The sequence below is a fragment of the Cyanistes caeruleus genome, chromosome 7, assembly GCF_971803275.1.
Source record: "Cyanistes caeruleus chromosome 7, bCyaCae1.hap1.1, whole genome shotgun sequence".
Lineage (NCBI taxonomy): Eukaryota > Metazoa > Chordata > Aves > Passeriformes > Paridae > Cyanistes > Cyanistes caeruleus.
In genome coordinates, this window is record NC_141707.1 from 7,063,020 (window position 1) to 7,087,233 (window position 24,214).

Below are 24,214 nucleotides of genomic sequence, written 5' to 3' on the forward strand. Positions count from 1 at the left end.
GTCTTGTCTGAGAGCAGTTAGCCTTGGCTAGGAAAGGCCTGACATTTCTGGTTTGTGGGATAAAGCTGTGCTGATGATTTTTCCAACAACCACAGAGGCAGGATTTGGTACAGACACAAGCAGCTCTGAACAGGGTTATCATGTGGGCATCTCTAATACCTCTCTGGGGACACCACTGGAGTCCCTGGTGTGAGAGCAGGGTTCAAAGATCCCCGAATTGAGCCCAGCGATCCCTGTCCCTCGGGTATCAGAAACGTTTGAGAAATTTCTCCCTTCCCTTTCCTTCTTCCAAAGAGCTGAGTCAGCTGGACTGGCATGTCTGGAACTCTGTGGCACCGGAGCAGGCAGTCTGCCAGCAGCATTACACACCGCATCCAAAGGAACACGTCACTCCTCTCTCTCTCTCTCTCTTTTTTTTTCCCCTTTGCAATCCCCACCCTCTCCCTTTTATTTTTCCTTGTTGATCCGTGTAGGTGAGTCAGAGAAACCTGCTCATCCACAGCCTGTTCCTTCTTGCCAAATCCTGGAGCAGCACTCCCAGTTCTTGTTGGGTGTCAGGAATAGGTTATGAAAACAAAAACTGATACAGTCGGTGTACTGGGTATGGAGCCCATAGTGTAAATGCACACTGAATGTGCCACTTAGAATGGCTTCCTAACAGAGTGATATCATTTATAGGAGACACCTTATTCTGTGATTCATACATTTAATTAATTTTATTCCTACAAAACACCAGGATAGAACAGGGAAATTATTTAAGGCATAAATTGGAGAACATTTGGGCTGAAAATCTATCTTAATTCCACTGAATTTTGAAGCAGTGGAAGAGTGGAAAATTTCTAGTAGGAAAATAGGTAGTCCATGGAAATGGTTTTGACCGATGTTTTGGCATCAGTTGTAGTTTTACAAATCTGAAGAAATTCCATGGATACTCCATTTCCTCAGAGTTTACACTATTGATGAGTTTCTGATGCCAGGAATTAAAACATTGTGAATCTGGGTTCCCATATCAGATACTTACAGATAAGAGTGCAAGGTGATAAATTTGCCTTTTTATTTATTTTACAATATTTATTTCATGAGTGGGAAGGGAGTGAGTGAGCAAACATGCAAGGTAACTTTTCCTCTTTGGTCAGCTGACTCCAAGAGCTGGGAGCTTAAGGAAAACATGGTATGGTGTCTAACTTGGGGTGGAACTGCAGGTGTTGGTGATGCTGTAGGGATCAAGTGTATCTCACTATCCGTAGCTACATTTCCATCAGGCAGCATCAAAGCCTTGATTTTTTGGCATCTCGTGTTGGAATGAAGCTATTCAGCTGCAGAGAATAGATCATTCACCAGGAAAACTGCTTTGCTGGACTTTTACGTGCCATAGTAAAATATCCGTGTTAGCTGTATTGTGAAAAATGTATCCATTTGTTCATATGGTCTCCTACAAGCAGCAAGTTTGTTCCAAGGGCTAAAAATGAGCCAACTTTCAGAGGCTGCAAGTACAGTTCTGGCTGAGAAGCACGAGATTTCTGCCTTGATCAGCATGAAGTGCTGGAGTGCAGGCCCTGGGACAGGATCACACCTTGGTGAAGAGAAGGGAAAGGCCATTTTGTGTCTGGAGATATGGAACTCTTGCTGAGATACAATCATTTCTTCAAGTTCCAGCCCAAGAGAAGAGGTGAGCAAGGTTTATGACCCAGCTGCCTTCTGCAGAGGAGAAACCCAGAGGGCCAACAAAAAGGGATTTGACAAAGGCAAGACATCAGTGTCACAGGTGGGAATGAACCCAGATGTTCTAAATTCCCATCTGCTGACTCAGTTACAAGACTTTCCACACAAATTTAAAAAATAGATGTAAAAAAAGATAAAGATTTTTTTTTTTCTTCCAGGTATTGAGGAACAAGAAAATTTACATCCTTTCACTCCTGATTCAGACTTCTGAATCACGTATTTCAAAGAGCCTAGTGTAGATTTCAGTATGACCTTTTTTTTATTTCTTTTTTTTTTTCTTGAGGGAATGTAGTTAAGTATATTCAGAGTTTCCTAAATTCCCTGCTTTTACAGGAAACCTTTTTCAAGTATTTCTGGATGCTGAGAGAGCTATTTTCTGTTGTCCAGCTTTTCTGTCTTTACTTTCAGCCTAAGCAGTTGCTTTTTCTTCCCATCTTTTCTTTTTCTTCCTTTTAGTTCAATTTCACACCCATATTTAATTCCCTTGTATTTTGTCTACCTCTCTTTTAGTAACAATTAGTTTCTGACTCCTTCCTTCCTTCCTTCCTTCCTTCCTTCCTTCCTTCCTTCCTTCCTTCCTTCCTTCCTTCCTTCCTTCCTTCCTTCCTTCCTTCCTTCCTTCCTTCCTTCCTTCCTTCCTTCCTTCCTTCCTTCCTTCCTTCCTTCCTTCCTTCCTTCCTTCCTTCCTTCCTTCCTTCCTGCCTGCCTGCCTGCCTGCCTGCCTGCCTGCCTGCCTTCCTGCCTGCCTGCCTGCCTGCCTTCCTGCCTTCCTGCCTTCCTGCCTTCCTGCCTTCCTGCCTTCCTGCCTGCCTTCCTGCCTGCCTGCCTGCCTGCCTGCCTGCCTGCCTTCCTGCCTGCCTTCCTGCCTGCCTTCCTTCCTGCCTGCCTTCCTGCCTTCCTTCCTGCCTTCCTTCCTGCCTGCCTGCCTGCCTGCCTTCCTGCCTTCCTGCCTTCCTTCCTGCCTTCCTTCCTGCCTTCCTGCCTTCCTTCCTGCCTTCCTGCCTTCCTTCCTTCCTGCCTTCCTTCCTGCCTGCCTTCCTTCCTGCCTTCCTTCCTGCCTGCCTTCCTTCCTGCCTGCCTTCCTGCCTGCCTTCCTGCCTGCCTTCCTGCCTGCCTGCCTTCCTGCCTGCCTTCCTGCCTGCCTTCCTTCCTTCCTGCCTTCCTGCCTTCCTGCCTTCCTTCCTGCCTTCCTGCCTTCCTTCCTGCCTTCCTTCCTGCCTTCCTTCCTGCCTTCCTTCCTGCCTTCCTTCCTTCCTGCCTTCCTGCCTTCCTTCCTGCCTTCCTTCCTGCCTGCCTGCCTGCCTTCCTTCCTGCCTGCCTGCCTGCCTGCCTGCCTTCCTTCCTGCCTTCCTTCCTTCCTGCCTTCCTTCCTTCCTTCCCTCCCTCCCTCCCTCCTTCCTCATAGCCTGGGTATTAAGGAGTACTCTGAACTTGTTGTTCTTTATTTTTTGTATTGAAACAAACAATGAACAACCCCTCTCCCCCCAAATAAACAAACCCAAACCAATAAAAATCACAACAAAACCCACATCCTAGGAAAAATACTAACAGGAATTGCAGAATTTTATTACCTAGGAAAAGAGTAATCTAGCTTCAAAATCAGACCTAGATACTTGATGTAGAGGTTTGTGCTAGAACAGAGACTGTCCAGTATCTCAGATTCCTCTCTTAAAGGACCCCATCATCCTTTAAAAGATACCTTTACTGTTGATTTTGTTGTGCTAAGCATTGTTTTCCCACAAAATGGTCATGACTTCCTCCTGCCAGATGCTGTGGTTGATTTTGACTGTGGAGCACTAAAGATCACTGGTGTAGGTGAGAAAAGTCCCCCCTTTATTTTGATCTGCTCTGCATCGTTGGTGATAAACACACGTGTTGTGAGGCATAGAGCAAGAGCAGGGGATGGGAAGGCTGCACAGGTGGAAGGCGACAGTCAGCTCTCTTGCTCTCTTGCTGTTTGACCTCATTTGACACTGGTGCAAGACATGGCAAATCCTCATGTTTGAACAGCAGATCTTGATGAGGGTAACACGGAGACATAGGCCACTCTGAATCCTGGGCAGTTACAAAAGTGTGAATAACAATTTTCATGTCCCAAAGGAGCCCATTAGTTTCACAGCCTGACCTGCTTTTGGAAGCGAGATTTCCTTCAGTGTTGGCCTTGATCAAAATAAGTGAAAACTCCCAACATCAGTGGTCGGGAAAAGAAGAGGAGCTGTCAGTATTACTCTTCCCAAGTTGCTGTTATCTTCATGACAGCTTGGTCTTAATTGTCTGTTTCCAAAACTTTGTTTCTGACAGTGACAAGAAAAGGGAAAACTTACAGGAATGGAGTGTGTTCTTCCTACCTGCTAATACAAGACATAAAACTGAAAGGTGCCAAGTGCTAAGAGATGATTTTTTTCACGCAAGAGCATGTAGGTGGAACAGGGGAAATCATTGCCATGGGATGAGATAAAATGAGTTAAGGGCTTACTCAGTGATTTTATGCAGGAGAGGACTTACCTAGTGTTGTAGTGACAGGTAAACATGGTGTCTTTCTATCTCCTGTTGTTTATATAGTACAGGATACCTGGTAGCACTTTGGCACTGCCTGCTCCAAATAATTCTTAGATTCTGTTGGCTTTGTAATGCTCAGGGGCTTCTGCAGGATATGCAAAGGGGCTGCACTTGGAATAAATGCAAACTGCACACAGCTGATATGAATTGGCTTCAGGGTATTGCTTCCACAGAGAAATCTGGCCCAACATCTACATTTGTTTTACCCAAAGAGGAAACAAAAACCCCCAAACAAAAGCTCTTGTGAAGGGAGTGTTTGTCCAGCAGCATTCCTGATCTGCACTGTGGTACCCACACCCTGTGCTGCCCCTGGGAGCTGTTCCTGTGGATGACGTGTGGATCTCCAGGCACCTCCTGACATTCCTGCTGAGCTCTGGCACTGACAGGGAGTGGACAGGACAGGGCAGAGAGGAATAACAGGCCAACCTAAACTTGTTTTCATTTTACCTGCTCACTCTGTTGCTGGGGCAGGGCTAAAATGATGAGAAGCCAACAAGCACATTTTGGAAGGTTTGCCTTGTGAACCAATTAACACTCCACTTATCAAGTCAGCTTTATATAATGTTAAAGACCTGAAGTGGAGTGGAAAGTACAGAGCTGGTATACAGAGTTAAGGTTTAACCTCTTTCTTCAGCCTGTTCCCACCCACATCCAGATAGCATGGAGACATTGCAGGGTGGACTTTGCAAAGTCAGCTCTTGTATTCCTTGGAGAGCCTCTACCTCTTTAAAAATAAGTGATGGTAAACCTGGCTGCTTGTAAGTCACTTTGAAGCCAGCCAGGTGATTAAAACACCAGTTACTTTGTGGACTTCCCGGTTTGTGTTAGTTCTTCTCAGCACCAGAGTGCAATCTAAACAGAGTCCTTTTCTAATATTATTTCAACATTTCAGAATCCATGTAGAATTCCTAGCAACCTCACCAGTGCTGGGGTTCTGGACCTTCTGGGACATGTTGCCGTGGGACTTGGTCAGTGCATCCAGGTCAGTGGCCTCACAGCATTAAGTGCAGAACATTTGCACTTGAAATTTTCAAATATATGTGGGGAGGGAGATCAGAATGCTTTATTGGCATTCATGTAAACTAAAAATTAAGTCTCAGGTTGCTTTTGCCAGATGTGAACGAAGGAAACAGTTAAACCATGAGAAATACATGAGGAGAGCTTCTATGTAGTGCAATATATGTTTCTTGAGACACAGAATTGGAGCACATACCCATGAATTTCATCTCTTTCAAAACTAAATGCAACATTATTGTCCCTATCTGTGTTTTCCTTGATTTGGTGCATCATTTATTTGTATGTTTTCACACAGACAGGTACATTTTCCTTTGTTTTTTGCACATACACAGATACAATATACAAACCTGCAAAGTGAACAGGTGCTGCAGGAAAAAAAAATGTGCTGCATCTTCTGTGCTGCAAAGGAAAAAAATGGGGTGTAAGATTCTTGCTTTTTCTGGGTTTGAATGTGTGCTGCAAGATTGCGGCAGGAGCCATGTGAATATTTGGATAATTTGGAAGATTTCAGTGATTATGTGACTGTGCCAATGAAACAGGAGTTTGTTTGTTTGTTTGTTTTTTTGTTAAACTTCTGGCACAAAAAGGGCACCTATTTATTTATAACCCTGGTGGCAGATTGAAACAATATCTGTAAAATTCTGCAGATTAGTTAATAAATAAATACAATCTAATGAATCATATTCTATAACACAGCCACTAGTTGAGGCAAAATAAATTGAACCATCTATTAAAGTAATAACAGGTTGCAGGCAGAACCTCCTGAAGGTGCAGATAAGGACCCAACCCCTTAGATGCTGTACCTGAGTGCTGATATTTACAGATTTACTCTAGATTCTGGCTGTGTGGTTACTATAGACAGGGGATAAATAGGAAAGGTTTCTATTGAGTAGTGAATTTACTTCTAGCCAAGCTGTAGCATGAAGTCCTCAGGGTTTATGTATAATCTGGTATTTAGCACTGCTTGTTGTGGCAAGTATCAGGGAGAGCTGAACACAGGTAGAGTACTCACTGCTTATTTGACAGTGCTGTAAACAACTGGCAGGGAGATGCAGGTGTCAAGCTGCTGGTTTGTGCCCTGGAGGTGTTTCTAGGAGAGGCAGGCATGTCTAGAAAACTCTGGGGTTGGAGGTGCGATGTTTTGCCATTGTTTCACTGGGTGCTGATGTACCACAAGTATTCAGCTGTGTTTCGCTGCCAGCTGTAATACGACATGGCAGCTGAAATAATTTAGACAGAAATCACTTATCATTGACTGCCACTGTGCAAAAGATCGGGACAAGCTGCTTTTCATTTGCTGAGAACCTCACAAAATGTTGTGGCAGTTGAACAGCCACGTATATATCAATTGCAATTGATAATAATGTTGACTAAGAGGCACTGGACCACGAGGTCATGAAGTCAGTTGAGTGCTTTATTGCAAGCTTCAAGATCTGTACATAGGCTTCTCCTGTTGTATTGTTTTGAGTTTTGAACCTTTTGAGGCGTCCAGAAACCTTATAAAGCTCAAATCTACTTGTGTGATCTTCTCTATCACATGATCTGGTGACCCAGCCCTTCACCACATGGCTTCATGAACCCTAATACTTGGCTCAAAATATGTTAATCTAAAAGGTCCTTGTAAAATTCTGAGACATCTGAACTCTGTGAGGTCCAAAGATGTGTCTTCATCCCCTGAAACACACCACAGGTATTGCTGCCTGCTCTTGGACTGGGAAGATTAAAAAATTAATGTGAAGTTTTCATAATGTGACTAGAGATTTTGTTTTTTCTGAAAATTAGATTGCTTTAAGCTGTCACAGGTTGTGCCCTCAGGAGAGGATGCACTTGACACTGGGTGTCTCCAGTCCGTGTGTTTGTATGCTCTAGCCTTTATTTTAGATATTTACATGTTGTGACTTCTGCATGCAGGTTGTCTTGGACAATCTTGGGCTGGTTGTGGGACTTGACCTTATTTCTAAACTCCAGTATATATGAGTAGTGTGTGTGTGTGTAATCTCACAGGCAAAAAAAAAAAAAAAAAAGGCAATGCATCAAAGAGCCCCCATGAATTTCAATTAACACATTTACAGTCATTAAGCACAGCAGTGAGATACAGCTTCAGAGTGGGAGGCAGTTCCCTTTGCAAAGCTACGTGCTGCTCAGAGCCAGCATGGGCTTAGGTCTCGCTCTAATTTTTTTGTGATTAGTTCGTTCAGGGGTCTGTTATTCATGTAAATATTTTTGTGTGTGAGGCTTTGAGCCAGGCAGCTCTAGACAAGCCGAGGTGCACTGTTTAATTACAGTAGCGAGGCACAGCCACCGTGTTGCGTCTCCACAGCCTCAGCCCTCCTGCTGCAGCCTCAGCTCTGCCTCGGCCCTCTCTGCCTCTTAGAGCTGCATCCTTGGCATGGGGAGCTGGAGGTGGGAAAGACAACAGCAGCTGTCCCAGCCACCTTTCTGCAACTATCACACCCTCTCCTTTTTGTCCCATGTGGGTAAATGTGGCCAAGCTCGGGGCATTTGACATCCCCCTGTGCTCACTGTTTCCCAGTCTGAAAGGGCTCCATGCAGCACATGGCTTCACAATGCCACATGTTGATTTATTTCTGATTTGATTTTCTTATTGTTCCTCTGTTCTGTGCCATCCTTAGTATCTCCTCCTGCTCTTTAGTGTTCACTCCCATGTCTAATATAATCACAGTGTATTATTAAGTCCTTAATTTCTCAGTAGAAGTACCAGTGCTATTTTTCTGTGTCTCCCTACTTGTGAGTGCTCCACAAAATTAGCCTCTGTGCATCTGGCAAAGTGCATGAGTTCATTTACATGCTGTGAAGAAGGGAATTATTACCTTAATCATACGTATGAATAATTGAAGCCCGGGAAATCAGGATAACTTGCCTGCAGTCACAAATTAGTAGTGCAACCAAGAGTTGAACTGTACGCTCCCTTGTCCCAACCCAGCACCTTAAATCACATTTCCTACCTCTGTGTTAAAGCTGATTGTGCTCTGATAAGTCCCAGTCAAGGCAAAGGGCTGCTTTGTAGGCACTGAGTGACTGCAGAACAGTTCCCTTCACTCAGACACCTTCCAGTTTGAGAAAAGACAACATTAGTGAATTAATAAAGGTTATTATTATGATGGGGGACTCACTGATATGTTGAGCTGATCAAATGCATCCAGAAAAGGGCAGCAAGGCTGGTGAAGGCTCTAGAGCACAAGACATGTGAGGAGTGGGTGAAGGAGCTGGAACTGCTTAGCCTGGACAAAAGGAGGCTCAGGGGAGACTTTATTGCTCTCTAGAGCTCCCTGAAAGGAGGTTGTAGTCAGGAGGGGGTCGGTCTCTTCTCTTAGGAAACCACTGAAAGGACAAGTGGACACAGCCTTAAGCTGTGCCAGGGGAAGTTAAGCCTGGACATAAGGAAAAAATTCTTCACAGAAAGTGATTGGGCATTGGAATGGGCTGCCCAGGAATGTGGTGGAGTCAGTATCCCTGGACATATTTTAAAAAAGACTGGATGTGGCACTCAGTGCCATGGTTTAGTTGATAAGGTGGTGGTAGGTCATAGGTTGGACTTGATGATCTCAAAGTTCTTTTCCAACCTAGCTCATTCTGTGATTCTGTGAAGTATCAGCTCAAAAGAACATTTTAACTTTAACACTGTCCAGAAAACTTCAGTCAGAGAATACTGATGTTTGCTCCAGCTCTGGGGTGCTAGGGGCTGAGCAGGAGTTCAGATTTTACAGAAGTAAGTCTCAGTGTGCTGCTGTCAGAGAGTCTCTTGGTCTGAGCCAAAAGTATCTGTGTTAGATGGCCATGCAATGCAAAAATCCTGGCTGGCTCCACCTCTACAGTCTAGCAAAAGTAATGGAAATCTGGGCAAAGCCTCTGCTCCTTGAACTGTGCCAGCCCAGGTCACACAGGCAGCGATGCCCAGCCCTGCCTGAGCAGGACGTGCGAATGCTCAAGCTGTGGCCATGGACATGAGCGAATGGACAGGGAGGAATTCTGCTCTGCATTGCTGTAGAGGACAACGTGCTACCCAAAACAGGGAGTGTAGTGTCTGTGCTCTTAAGGGAGGCAGGATTTTAGCTCACTGAACTGCACTGCAGCTCTGAACCCATTCCATAAGCCTTTCTCGCTTTCTATGCTCATGGCAAGGTGGTACCTGGGATGCCTTGTTGTTTCCCTTTGACTTACTTTATATTCTGCTATGCACTCCCATCTCTTTTGAGAGCAAAATGCTGTGTGAATGCCTTGCAGGCTCTTTCTCTTTCACTGACCTTTTTTTATGACTCTAAAGAAGTTTCCCTAGGCCCAAGTCTGCTTTCTGTCTTGAATATTGACCTTAGAGTTACACCATCTCATTGTCGCAGCACGCAGACTTCTCAGCTATCAAAGTTCACCCACAGGACTCAAAGTATTCCTAACTCAGAAACACCTTGCTTCTATGTCCTCCTCCTCCTCTTTCCCCTCCTCCCTCCACATGAGCATTTTAATTTCACAAGCAAAATCCATTTTGCTGTGAATTTTGACGAGTGGTTCACCTGTTTCTAGGGTAAAAATTGTACTTCAAACTTAAATGTCTTTTTCACTGTGACTGTCATAATATTTTCCATTTGAGGCTGAGATTCCACCGTGGGTTTTCTGTGCCATGTTGTCATCTGTCCAAATCTGAGCTTAAATGCGTGGAAATTCTGACATTTCAGTAAGAAATATAAAGTGGGTTTTTTATGTTCTTCAAGTTAGCTGTTTCATAGGTGTGGCCACTGGGTTTTGCCCAGAACTCTGGTCTTTCCCAGTTCAACAACAGATTAAAGATTTCTCAAGTTTTTTTGGGCTTGTTTGCATTGACTATGCCATGTCGTTTTTTGTGAGAATAAGTGACGATGATTTTTTATCTGATTGTTGATCCTAAAAAGCTGATAAAGGAATGATTACCCCAAAGCAGGGATTTCCAGCCTGACTTTGCTTGGCAAGCAGTGGTTGCGTGTGATGCCGAATGTGGTGGCCGTGTTTGTGCGGATCTTGGAGAAGGCAGCTTCTAATCAAGCAAACTTGGAGCGGTTTCACAGTGAAAATGGCTCTGTGATAGAAAGACCTGTCTTTACTGAGGGTTTTGAGAGGGTTTTGGTAGGTGTAGAGTTTTTGGACTCCTTACCCTCAAGCCAGTGCCCTTTAGTCAGAGACTGCTTATGTCCAGCAGTGTGAGCTACATGTTTTGGGGGAAAATTTTGAATATCTCTGTTTACCTGCACTCAAGTATTTGAGAAAGGCTGAAATCTTTCTCGTTAGTCATGTGGTTTCATGTCAGGTTGTTATGTGGAACAAAGTACACTGCTGAGATTATCACTGAAATTGAATTCTCTAAAAGGCTTTTGCATCTTTCTATCAGGTAATACGAAATACATAGAAATGCACACCCACTGGCAATATTCACTTCCCTTTTTTTTTTTCTTTTGTCATTAACTTTGTTGAGAATACAAGGGGATATTTGCAGCTATTTCAGTGGCTTGACATTTGTCACAATGATACAATTTCTAAAATCTTGACTGTAATTGCTGCCTCAGCTCACTGAACCTCTTATCCGACGGGCTGTGAGAATTGCTGGTGACACAAACTCCTGCTATCAGAACTGATTCCATTGGGGTCTGACCTGATCAATTGCTCTTTAACGCAAGTCACAGTCACTCTGTGTAATTTTATAGTGTAAATCAGATTTTACACCTTTGGGGCTATGATGTGATTGCATCTCTAGAGCCAGGGGGTCGGAGTTGGGAAATGAACCCAGGGGAGTTGTGCTTGATACTATTCAACTGGCACTCACAAACTTCATTCTTTGCAGTTGTGTATTAAGCAACATGACCAACATTTGCCACATGTTGTTTATTCTCTTATATTCCCCCCAGAGAAGGGAACGTGCATACTGTGCCTATTTCTTTCCTTGAGGAATTATGTTCCTCAAATCCCATATTGCCTGTAAAAATCATGTCTTTATCATTAACTTTTATACTCTCTATTAACCTTCAAATTTGATGGAATTTGGGTAGCTGACTATCCGAGATATCATTGGAAAAGCTCTGCCATGTTGTATGTGAACAGTTATTGAAATGGTTGCAATGCAGGCAGCAACCATTTGAAGAGGTCTAATAAAACCTCTTTTTTGACTAATTATTAATTTTTTATAATATGAACTTGTAGCAGAATATTTTTCTCTCTGTTAAATGATAATAATGTAATTAATTATAGCTGCCTAAAATAGCTGCAAGCAATCACCCCTTTTCTTTGTGTCTTACAGTTATCTAAGTTGCTTGATAGTTTTGTGTAGCCAGACTGGGTGGGCTAATTCAGCCCTGTTTCAGCTCAGTTAACATAATTCCCTCCATTGCACCGGATGTTTTTATTAGACACCACATTAGCTTCTAATTAAGGTGTCAGACTGACAGACATTGATGCCATCTAGATGCACGATGAAGCATTGTAATGGTGATTATAGAAGTCTCTCCATCCTGGGGAACCTCTGGTGTGTTTTCCTAAAGGTGCCTCCAGAATGAACTGGCTGGTTTATGTTTAAGAGCTCCTTCACATCAAGGGCAATTATTCCGGGAATGATAATGAGTCTCACGCTGGGCCTCCACTGAGAATTCCATTACCAGCATCAGTTATGGCAACAGTGGAAGCAAGTGAGCAAACTGAAATAAAGGCCACAACAGCTCTTTGGTCTGAGATACACTTTCTTGAGGATAAGACTTATCTTGAAACAAAGAATTCCACAGTTTGGATACTTACTAAAAGCAGGGGGGTTTTCTTCCCTTGGTGGAAAACTTGGTTGTGTCGCTAAAATGTGCACACAAACTTTTGGGGAAAACCCAAAGCTTTCTGCAAGCATGTTCTTTTCATCAAATCCCTTTTTTCTGAGACAGAAACATTTGAAAATGCTGGACCAGCTCTGATACCATGGGATTGTGTAGGATGTGGCATGCTGGTCTCGCTGAGGACCCTGAGAGTTGCCCTGACTCGGGTTTTTCACGTTTGAGCCCTCTGTCCAGCTCATTCTTGGCTGTGCCTGTCCCCCCACGGCTTTGCTGCGTTTTCCCATCCCAGTGGTGACGGTGCAGTTTGGCTGCAATTAGTACAGCTCAGATTTCATTAAGTAAATGACTGCGAGAAGCTTTCAATATTGGGACAAACCCAATAGAAACATGTAGATTACCCAACAGAGGATGTTCTCAATTTCTTTGGCCAGAAACTAAAATTCTTACCTAAGATTTTCAAAACTCTGGAAGAAGTTTGACCTTCCCCTTCCCTCAGCCAGCTCTGAATTTTGCAGCCGATGGGGTTTTACTAGACTTGCAGTACTGACTTAATAGCTCTTTAGTTATTAGAGGATAAATGTTCATGTTCTACAAGTTTAAATTATATTAAAAGCCTTTATTAGCACCACTTGGCAAAATACCTTCTGGCTAGCTTTCTGGCCTTGGGCTAGGCCATTCTTGTGGTTTCTTAATGACATGCTATGAAATGGATATAATTTATGAGAATTTGGTGCCAGGTTTTGCGTGTATTAAGAAGCATTTGCTGTTCATGCTTAATGCTGCTGAGCAAAATGAAAAAGATTAAAAACTTGAGTAACGTCTTGCATTCATGTGGCTTGATTTTTGTTGTACGTGGCCTTTTGTAATTTTATGTATATATATTTGTATAATATATTTTTTTAATATTATCTGGTCTCTGAATCACTGGTGGCTGTTCAGTTCTGGCATGTAACAGTGCTGTTATCAAAGTTACTTTCAATTTATTTTCCAACCCTCCCTGAGTAATTTTGGCAAAGTATTCTCAATGAAAGAACTCCTCTGAGCCACGTAATAGGTTTCCCCACAGTTGGGAGAAAAATTAGGCCACTGGGGCAGCTTATTTTTGTGAAGGCAGCTGTGCCATGGGCCAAAGACCTCAGAAGTTTCTTTCCCACGAGACTTGGTGCTGGGGTGTGATTCAGCTGGTTGGTATTTTCCCCCTCTCGGCATCTGTTTATTTGCTTTGCCACGAAGGCCGCCTCCTTTTCCTTCTGCTGATACAGCGTTAGTGTGAAAAACGGATGGGGCAAAGCACCCGGCGGGTGGGAGGAGGCATGTGCGGTGGGAAAGCGGGGCTGGAAGAAAGGCCTGGGTCTTGAGTAACCTTTCTTAGGTGTCTTTCCATCACAAGAGTTGTTTGTGGCAGAGGTGTGAGCTTTGGTGATTGCAGAAGCAGGCTGCCGTGGATCTGACCCAATGCTCTCATTGTTTCCGCAGTGGGGAAGCCTCACAAGTGCAACTACTGCGGCCGGAGCTACAAGCAGCGCAGTTCTCTGGAGGAGCACAAGGAACGCTGCCACAACTATCTGCAGAATGTCAGTCTGGAGGCTGCTGGGCAGGTCATGAGTCACCATGGTGGGTGCAAACAGCCTCCGGAGCTCCCTTGGACTTGGAGCGTCTCATGCGGGTTTCTTTCCATCTTTTTCTTCCTTCCTTTCGTCTTTGCATCGCTTCCATCTCAGAGGTTGCTTACACTCAGAGAGGCAGGAGAAGAAAAGATGGGCTAAAATCCTCACTCTGTCGAGTTTAACAGCCCTATTGTGCCTATGTTGTTTTAAGTCAGTATTTCACTTTTTAGTATGTGTACATTTGCAGACACGAAAATAAAGCCAAGTCACCTGTTCAAAATTACCGAAGTCATATCATAGAATCATAGTGTGGTTTGGGTTGGAAGGGTCCTTCAACACCCTCCAGTTACACCCCATGGGCAGGGACACCTTCCACTACACCAGGTTGCTCCAAGCCCCATCCAATCTGGCCTTAGACACTCCCAGGGATAGAGCAGCCACAGCTTCTCTGGGAAACCTGTGCCAGGGCCTCACCACCCTCACAGGGGGGAATTTCTTCCCACTATCCCATCTACTCCTGCCCTCTGGCAGAGGGAAGCCATTCTCCTTTGTCCTGGCTCTCCATCCCTTGTCCCAGGTCTCCCTCCAGCTCTCCTGGAGTCCCTTCAGGCACTGGAAGGAGCTCTAAGGTCTCCCTGGAGCCTTCCCTTATTCCCAGTTGTCCCAGCCTGGCTCCACAGCAGAGGAACTCCAGCTCTTGGAGCATCTCTAAGGCTTCCTCTGGACTTGCTCCAACACCTCCATGTACTTCTTATGCTGGGAGTCAAAGCCATGTATAAAATGTATGATTCTTTTCCCCTTCCTTTCTGATAGTGAGTGATAATTAGAAAAGATAAGGATTGCAGAGGTATTCAGAAGTCATTATTTCTACCCTCTGTAATATTATCTTATCCCTCCAAAAAAGGGAGGGATGGATGTAAAAATCTCTAGAGAAGAATGGAATTCAATAGTGTTGTAGAAAGTAATTATAACACAAAAGAATGTTTGTATGCATTTACATTTGCTAGTATTAATATGTTAACTAACACTGCATGTGTTAATATACATAAGGATTGAAGATTGCCAAAAAGATTGTTGAAAGCAAGAAATGTCAAACTCTGTGAATTTGTTTTCAGAAATTTCTGGAGCTATTAGTATGGATAATGAGCATAATGTCTCAGACTGCAGGGTTGAAGGCTTATCTGTAGTGCTAAATGGTAGCTGTCCAAAAATGGTTATAATTTTATTCAAAATTAGTGTCTCACAAACTCTTCTAAAACTGTGTTTCTTCTAACTTTTCAAAGTTGCCTTTAGATATCTGGTACTTGAAGTCTTTAAAATTTCTTACTGTTCAGAAAATATCCAAATGGCATTTTTTCCATTTTGATTAAAAATTACCATATACCTACAAATACAAAAAAAAAAAGGCTGTGGGTAAATGAAAAGGCAAAAGAACACTTCCACTTTTTTTTTTTTTTTCTCTGTTTTGCTTATCATGATTGAGTGGAATAATACAGCTTCATCTGGAAATTATTTCTATAAAATCATTTTTAAAAACCTGAAAATGCAAGCTGAAATAAAATCTATTCAGCACTGCCACTATAGGCTATATTTTGGTGACAGAGGTCTCCAAAATTTTTTAAATAATACTTTCCCATGATCAATTTAAGCCTATAAAGGCACATTAGACAGTTTTAGTACACGTCACCAAAATATTCATACAGCTCTATTAAGTAATTGCTCTCTTTGTAGACACCCTGGAGACTAAAGTCAACATTTAAAATGTCATGGATGTTTTAAAGATATTGAAGCGAGTGATTGTGTGCCTGAGGTGGCTTTTTTTCTGGTAAAAGTCAGTGAAAAGGCACATTTCAGGGCTTTGCTCTTTGGAGGTACCTGTTGTGGGCTTGGTCAGTTAGGTAGGAGCTGAACCACTGAATTGATTCCCAGCAAAATACACACTGCTCGTGCCTGTCCTGTTAACCAGGGAGGGATGCCTTCAGTCAGCCTCTCCTTAGGGAATAGCAGGAGGCTGCACAGAGCTGTGACTGCCAGGATGTTTGAGATCCTCTTGTGGAGGAGCTTCCCAAATGCCACTCAGTGTCTGGGTTTATTAGACAGTTATTTATTAAAATAATAAATTCATCAAAATTTCTGAGGAAACATAAAGCTTTTTCTAAGCTGCCTAATGCCATGACAAGAAGGGTAAGTCCTTAACCTTGCCTGCCCAAAGAAGCTGCAGTGATTGACCTTGCATTGATTCTTCTACCAGCTGAAGTTAAACCAGTGCAAATCCCATGTGGACAGTTCTTTTATTTACAGCCTGACTTTGCTTGGGCTTAAAATAGAAGTGTTCACACAACCACTTCACTTTTCTCAACAAAATTAGCTTAAAGCAGCACTTTGAATTCAACTAGTGCCTCATTCTCCTCCAGGCAAATATGTCTGTGCCTCCCCTGGTGAATGTTTAAGGGGATGTTTGATCCACTGTCTTCATTTAGTTGTTTAGTGAGGGCACAGCGAGGACAGGCAGTGACAGGGAGCTCCAGGTTCAGCTGGGACCAGTAATAAATCTCAGCTCACATCCCAGCATCACTCACACCTGTGAAGCTCAGCACCAGGGTCATGAGCACCAGCCTGCAGAGGTCTGCAGTGAAGTCCTTTTTCCTGGGACTGTAAAGACACCAGGGAAGATTACAAAAAAGGATTACTGGGCTTAACGTTAGGCCTTATACTAATCCTGAAAAAATGGTATTCCTTGTCTCCCATGTCACACATGGAAATGATATTCCTGAGGATGACTAAGAGTATGTTTTGGAGACTTTTATTTTGCATCCCACTGGGGTTGAGCTTTCCTGACTCTCTTTCCAAATAGTTGGTGCTTTGTTTTTGCTGAGCATTTTGAAGCTTTGGGAGTGCATTTTGGTGTGACTCCTGCTCACAATTTCACCATGGCACACAGAATAGGGAAACATGGGGATTTTCTTATCCCTATCAGCATCCTGCTCCTCCTGCTTTAACAGCACCAGCATTGGCCAACACTGAGCATTGATCCAAATTATTTCTGCAGAGACTAATTGTTCCAGAAAACTGGAAGCAGCCCCTAGAGGGTTTGGATTTTTTTCAAGCATTGTGCTCAAGCCCATCAGTTTATAGGCATGCTACAGACATCTACTTTGGTGCTTTCAATTATCTCTGTCTTGCAGATGGCTAGATCACCTGACTGAAGCCACAAGGGGAAGCAAGAGAGGAGGAAGGAGGGCTAGTTTTGAGGGGTGGGTACAAATCTCTGGGTCTCGCTCCATCCTCTTGTAGGGTGCCAGCTGCTTGTCGAGCTGCCCCTGCTTGTGTTCCTGTTCCCTGCTCAGCAGGACAGATGCTGCAGGAGAGATCCCATGATTTTGTTGTTGAAAATTTTCAGCTAAGCAGTGCTGGCTCTGGAAGGAGAAATTAGTCTGCAGTCTCCTAGCTAGCAGTGTGTTGGGGTGACAAAAGGGACAGTCCCTGAATCCCAAGAACATGATCTTTGCAGGAAAGAATAGGGTGAAATACTGAAGGCTAGCTATGGTTTACACCCAGTTATGTCTTCTTCTCCACTGCCATAAAGCCAAAAGTCCAGAGAAATTCTTCCAGGGTAATGGAGAAGGGTACTCTTTTCAGGAGAAGGAGAAGGAAGCTAGCCCTAGGCTGTGTGAGGCTCAAAGGCCTGCTCCACATAAAACACACAATGGCCTTGTGTCTTTCCCTCTTACTTAGTGGCTTAAAACATCGTTAAAATGCTGGTCCCACAGGACACTTCCCACCAGGGTCCATGGGAATATTTCCTGTCATTTCTCTGCACACACACACTTCATTTAAATAGCAATATTGTGAGCTTCAGAAAGGAAATTGAGGTTGATGGAGTAATACTAATTTATACCAGCTGAGACTTAGCCCAGTGTCTGGTGTCTGCACACAAAATATTTATCAGAAAAATACACACTGGGCAATTTTTTTAGTTCTCTTTTTTCCCCTATTCTTTCCTCACTAGTACGGCATAAACTTTTTTAATAGTTCATGTGGTTTCTTAAAAATTAATAGTAAAAAGTTACAGATATTCACTATGACTGAAAAAACAATGTCTTCAGGAAAATAAAGACTGTTCTGAAGAGTATCCAAGTTTATGAATTGAGAATTTAGGCTTAGAAACAGTACTTTGTGTTAACTGCAGTTGAGTATTGACAGTGTTAGAGGTGGTGAACTCTTCCATGGGCAATCCAGAAGCACACCCCGATAGCTGATGAGGAACAGAAACATATTCAGGGCTTTTCCTGGGCTGGAAGTTTGAGTTTTAGAATAAAAAAGTCTTCCTGAGCTGAGACTGTAAATTCTCAGCATAAAATGAGTTGCTGTATCTGAGCTAGTTATATCCTGTCAGCTGTTCTTTGGTTGCTGTCACTACCAAGGTAATGAAGTAGGATGTACTTCAACAAAAAAGGAATTGCATTTACTGCTGAGTAAATGTGTACACGAGCTTCTACTACAGAGCAGCTGATTTTTGAGAACTGGTAGTTGTGTGTGATCACTTTGGTTTTCCCCTTTCTTATTTTGTTTTTTCCTTAAAAAAAAAAATAGAGGCTGGGCTATGTGTCCTTTATTTTTGTGTTTTTTAAATTGAAATGAAATCTAGAATTGTCAATGTGATATATAACTTTTGGGTTTCTGAAATTGTCTCATCTGTTTGGTCCAGTTTTGCTTGCCATTTAAATCTTTTCAGAAACTAGTCCTAAACTACTTCCTTCTTTCCCTTCTCCCAGGAAATCTGCATAACAAAGCACATTCTAGTAACGTATTTCAGTCATAACACAAATATTGGTGTGATTCTGTTGCAAAAGAAAAGTGCCCTGGATTATAGACTTGGGTTCTGAGGTGGGAAAAAGTACCTTCAGAATGAAAGATGGGAAAAAAATTGCTTTTATTGTTGATGGTTTTAATTTAAAAATTAGTCCAAGCAGGATTTTTGCCTGACTTAGAAAAGAGCAGATGTCTTTTTTAGCACTATTCATTTTTCATGGAAGAAAGGTTTCAAATTATGTGTAGGAAATTTTACACACATATGCCCAGCAGCAGAATTATTTAATTATTACTTAATTGTTATAAGACCATACAAATGTCGCTACATTTGGGACTTATTCAGATGGCTTTTAAAGTAATCAGGAGCTTTGAACTGGTTCAAGATGCCTTGAGCAGGTGTTCCTAGGAGGGACTGAGCACCTTCCTAGCACCACACCAGCAGCCTTGAGTGTCCTGTGCACCAAGGGCTGGAAATCCTTGAAGTGGCATCCAGGTGGACATGGCCCATGGCAGCGTGTGTGTGTGTGTGCGTGTGCATGCATCCACAGAGCTTGGGGAAGCCAAAAAAGGACAGTCAGCTGCCAGTTCCCAGTGAAAATCAGCAGACATCATCTTTCCTTTCTTCCCAAACCTCCTTGGTAAATACTTGAGTGTGCAGATAGCTCCTGACCAAGCACGGTATTTAATTAACCTTAAAACTTTACCCTTAGCTATTGAAGTGTTCCAAGGCTCCCAGTCTGCACTGGGCATTAATTAGGTCACTTGAACACTGCATTCCATTTTGTTGCAACATTAGATTCATTTCATATTTATGCTTTTTTTCCCCTCCCTTTCAGTGATGCCAGCAGGACTGCCTTGTAAATGAGAAACCATTGTGTTTCTCAGGGGGAGCATCCTGTACAAATAAAAAAGCAGCAGAGTAAATCATTTTACAGCATATGGTAGATTCTAAGCCTCAAAGTACTCAGCTTTGCATAGCAGCAGAGGCACAAATGGAATCAAATGAATAAATTGCCATGTTTTCTTATTATGGATGTCTGAATTGAGAAGTTCACCTGAGCAGATACTCTGTTTTGTAATTGCCTGGTATTTGCTCTTCCTTACTAGAAAGAAGGCAGAGACAAGGCTTTTATCACCCCATTTTTTGTATATTATGTGCTAGCAAACAGCTGTGTTTAGGAACAGGGGGGTGATTATTCCATGCCAGGATCCTGAAGGTAGTGCAGTTACATGGGAGGCAAGTGGGCTGGTGGAGTTCATTTATGGCACTGTCTGGGAGAAGGTGTCTGTGACACAAAAGGCTGCCATGGTGAGAGACCGGAGGAGGGCTGGCAGAACATGAGGGTGCCAGTCCTTCTCTGCCACCTCTGCAATACCCAGCACTTTGCTGGGAGCCTGTTCTAAGACAGAGAATGCAATGGGTTCCTCTCAGTTTACAAACTGTAGGAACTCTGTGCCAGATGGCCCCGGGTTCTGTTTTTCTGCCATCCATTCTTTATACCCCAACCATCCCATTAGCACATGGACTGGTGGCTGATCCCTCTCAGGTGTTTCTTGCTGCCTTCTGAGGATGAATGCAGGACAACTAGGCCTGGTATTAAACTCATGGCAGCAGAGCAGAGCTACACACTTGATATATATTGCAAATGACTGGGACTCTCCAGGCCTGATCCACAGCCTGGTACCACTGATTATAAGACAATGATTATAAGAGGATGCTCAACAAAATCAAAGTCCTTTGTTGGTCCTTAAGAATGGCTATATCAGCAAGTGACATAAAACCCTGTGCAAGTGGCTCACTACCCTGGTTAGAAGCCTGTGCAATCCCTACATTTTAACTTTAGCACCTTATTCCCTAAACCAGCAAATGACAAAGAGTGAAATGAGTAAAGACAGAAGAAGTTATTGGTTTTTTGTTTGTCTCAAATACAGTGTATGAGCATTCCCTCTGATGCAGTTAGCACAAGAATGCTCCCTGCTGATCCCTGATCCCTGATGATGTGAAGTAAGATGCAGAAAACCTCTTTTTGCAGGCTGTTAGATCTGTGCTTGAGGGGATAAAAATATTAATAAAAAAATGGGCAGTGTCTGTGTGATAGTGAAGGGAATTTCCATGTGATGTTAATCTTGTAATTCCAGTACAGTGTGTGTTAATTTTACAGTCTCATTACAGTGTGAAGAGAGGAAATATGCTTTAACAAACTGATCCTTCATTTGAGAATCCTTTGTCTTAAGGAGCACACACCCAGCAAACACAACTCATGAATGCCTTGTGTGATTTTTAATCATTGTGATTAGTGCAAAAAGATAATAATAATAATAGTAATAATAATAATAATAATAATAGGAATAATTATGCTGTATGGTAAGTGTGAAGGGAATACAGAAAGAATGATAACTAAATATTTACATTGGTGACAGGTGACCATATTGAAGAGAGAATAACACAAAATGTCACCTACACAGTGAGTTTTCAAAAATGTCCTCTCCTCACTGGCAATCTTGTGTGTCCAGAGCAAAACAAGCCCTTTCATAAATACTTAAGATTGGGTTTCTGCTAAGTAAGATGTTCCCAAAGAGAGATGATTTGTGAATGAGTCTCTTCTTACAGGTAATTGCTGTCTTGATGCCCAAACTGTTCTCACACCTTGCTTTATGTTGGGTTGCACTTGTTGCACAGTCAGCAGGGCTCAAATGATTTGTGTTGTCTGTGATGTGTACACCAGGCCTGTCTGATACCAGTTTTTGTTTTTATGTAGTACCTGCTCTGGAAGATTGTAAGGAACAAGAGCCTGTGATGGACAACAATATTTCTGTGGTGCCTTTTGAGAGACCTGCTGTTATAGAGAAGCTGACAAGCAACATGGGAAAGCGTAAAAGCTCCACCCCACAGAAGTTTGTGGGTAAGCTGGAAATGAGCCTTTTATTCTTTTTAGTGCATGGGTATAGGTTATGTGCTATTTGTAATAGCCAGAAGAACAAGGAGAAGAGTAGCACTCTCACAACTTGTTTTTGATACAACAGTGGAGGTGGTTAAATCACAGCAAGAAATCAGGATAATTACTGAAATCATTTTACCAGTCCAGAGAATTCAAAAGTGAAGTCAACTATCATGAAAATACCTTAGAAAACCTTGATATTTTTACTTAAAGCTGTGTTGTTTGTGTTTTTTTTAAACTTCTCTCTAACCCTTTTGAGATTTAGACTTGTCATCTTCCTTCTCCTTGCTCCAGAAAAAAAAAAAAAGCAAAAACAAAACAAAACAAAAAAAGCTAAGACTGTCATATAATTATCTGTCTCCATATGTGTTAAAAAAACAAACAACAAGTATCTCAAGACTTCTAATTTGTATTAAATTCCTGACACTTGGCAACAACTGGTCTGATAATACTGGCATGAGGAAGTAAATCACATCCCTTGTGTTGGAAGAAGAAGTTCTTGCTCCAAGTCCAGCATTCTGCACACAATAAACTGATTAATACATGAATACAAAACAGCACTGGGTGGCTTTTGATGACTAGATTTAGAATCCTAGGTCAAGAATTCATATTTTGCTTTGTGTCTTGACATATTAAAATTATTGAGCTTGTAACAATTGACAGTATGGAGAATTTTACTTGGTTTGAGCTATAACTTAAAGCTTATTTTTCCTGCTACTGAAGCAATGCAAAACTCCTTAGGAGGGAAGATGGGGCAGAGAATTGTTTGAGGTGTTAGACTCTGGAGTCACTACTGGGCGTTTTCCATGCTCACTCCCTGGAAGGGCAGTCACACAGAACTTAAGGGTGTCTCATTCTGCCTGTGCTGAGGGCACTTACAGAGAGGATCAGAGCACTGTATGCAATTAGCACAGCCATTTAGAAAAGTTGTTGCCCCTCAGCTAAATGAGATTCAGATGGATTTGTTAAATCACCCCTGAATGTGGCTGTAAGCTACATGGTTTGGAATAGCAGGGGGCCAGCAGTGTGCAGCAGCTCACCTGGGGGGACTGACACACTGACCTGGCTGCTCTCAGTCAGCTGACCATTCCCAAATATCAATGCTGAGCTGGGGTTAGCCCAGCAATGATCCATCCCACATGGGGAATGCTGGGAGACATCAGTACATCCTATGTTGTTATAGATTTAGACCAGAAAGGTGATTTTGCTTGTCCACTCATGCACCATTGACCGTGTATTGTTCTTGTGTTCAGAGGTAAATTTACTCTCTGGAAGTCCTTGCCTGAGAGATGCTATACCACATTATTATTCTCTTCAGCAGGTTATACTACTTTGTTGTTAGATAAATCCATTTTTTTCCATAGGTGTAACATATCACTATCCATATGTAGGAAAAAAAGTACCCCCTTTCATATTTACCATGTCTTATTTTTCTGATCATTAGTGGCATCACAGTGTTTAGATTGAGAAACAGCAGTCTTCACTTGCCTGCCTTTCTATTTTTTTTCTCCTCTCCACCATGACCTCACTTTTCTTCCCTTTTTCTCCCCAATTAAATATTGTTCATCTCTATCAGGAAGAATGTGTAATGGTTTTGTTGCTTGCAGGAAATTTTCCTGTGCATACTGCAAGTGTGGCACCTGTCCAAAACAACTTAATGGTGTTTATGAGAAGGTCATGTAAGCATAAGCTATAATCTTTGCATGCTACATCTATCAATGCTTTACTGCTCTTTCTGATCAGCAATCTCCAAGGGACTGTGGTTATGGACCACAGTCTCTCCTATGGCTGAATTTTCAAGAGGAAAGGAAGCAGGATACAGCAAATAGAATGAATTCATTTCTGTGTCAGAGACTTGGTGATATATCTGCTCTTGAGGTACTAGTCTTACCAATCCAGTTGAAATAGTGGAGGCAGAAAGTACAGTTTTTGATGTACAGGAGTGTGAGTACTTTTTGCATCTTGTTAATGGGGGAGAGGCAGACACCAGTTAAATTAAAAGCAGCTGTCTTCAGGCTGGTCATGTGAAGCAGATTCACGTATTTTCAGCTGGAATTTGGAGCTTATTCTCAGAATGTCACTGAGGTTAAGAACTGGCAGGATGCAAAAGGAGACATTTATGTGGCTTACGATAAGACCATGGTTGTTAGAGTAAGAATTAAAAATACACGGGCGTCTCAGAGCAGATGAAGATCAGCCAGCTGCCAAATTACAGTCAGCTTCTGGTTAATGGGGGTCAGGGAGAAACTTCCCTGGGGGAAATGCTGGAACAGCTTTCTCCAAGGTTTCTTGTAGCTTTCTCCCAAGTATCCACATGGCAGCTGCTTTAGATACTTGATGAGATGGACTACAGGTATCACAGGGCAGCTGTGGCTGTGTGCTTTGATCTTGCTTTAAATACATGTTTTGGGGTTTATTTGAATGTCATATGGCCAGAGGGGAGAATGTTTTTTCTTCTACTTCACTAACATAGGGCAAGGATAAATAGACTTTGAGCATAGTTTAAATGAAAATACAGAATGATTGGTCTGATTAGCTGATTTTAAGTATAGAATTGGCTAAAGAGAAATTTAATTCAGAAACCACATTGTACTGGTCTATTGGACTGTTGATTGGTTACTTCTGAGCTCCGTGTTTTACGCCCTCTCCTTTCCATGTTATAATTTATTTTACTTTTTTATGTCACACTCCATTTCTCAGGCTCTGACATCTTTGGAACTGGTGCATAATTAAAGGAATAAATAATTCAGGTCACTGGCAA

General features: G+C 42.5%; 1 protein-coding gene across 13 annotated transcripts in view; it reads left to right on the forward strand.

Annotated features, from left to right (window-relative positions):
- IKZF2 (IKAROS family zinc finger 2) overlaps positions 1-24,214 on the forward strand; it is a 149,740-nt gene that overhangs the window by 82,568 nt on the left and 42,958 nt on the right. For all 13 annotated transcript variants that reach the window (XM_086896304.1, XM_086896310.1, XM_086896315.1 and 10 more), the window contains 2 exons: positions 13,572-13,709; positions 21,274-21,417. In XM_086896304.1, the coding sequence (XP_086752430.1) occupies positions 13,572-13,709; positions 21,274-21,417 (282 nt within the window). The remainder of the gene's footprint in view (positions 1-13,571; positions 13,710-21,273; positions 21,418-24,214) is intronic.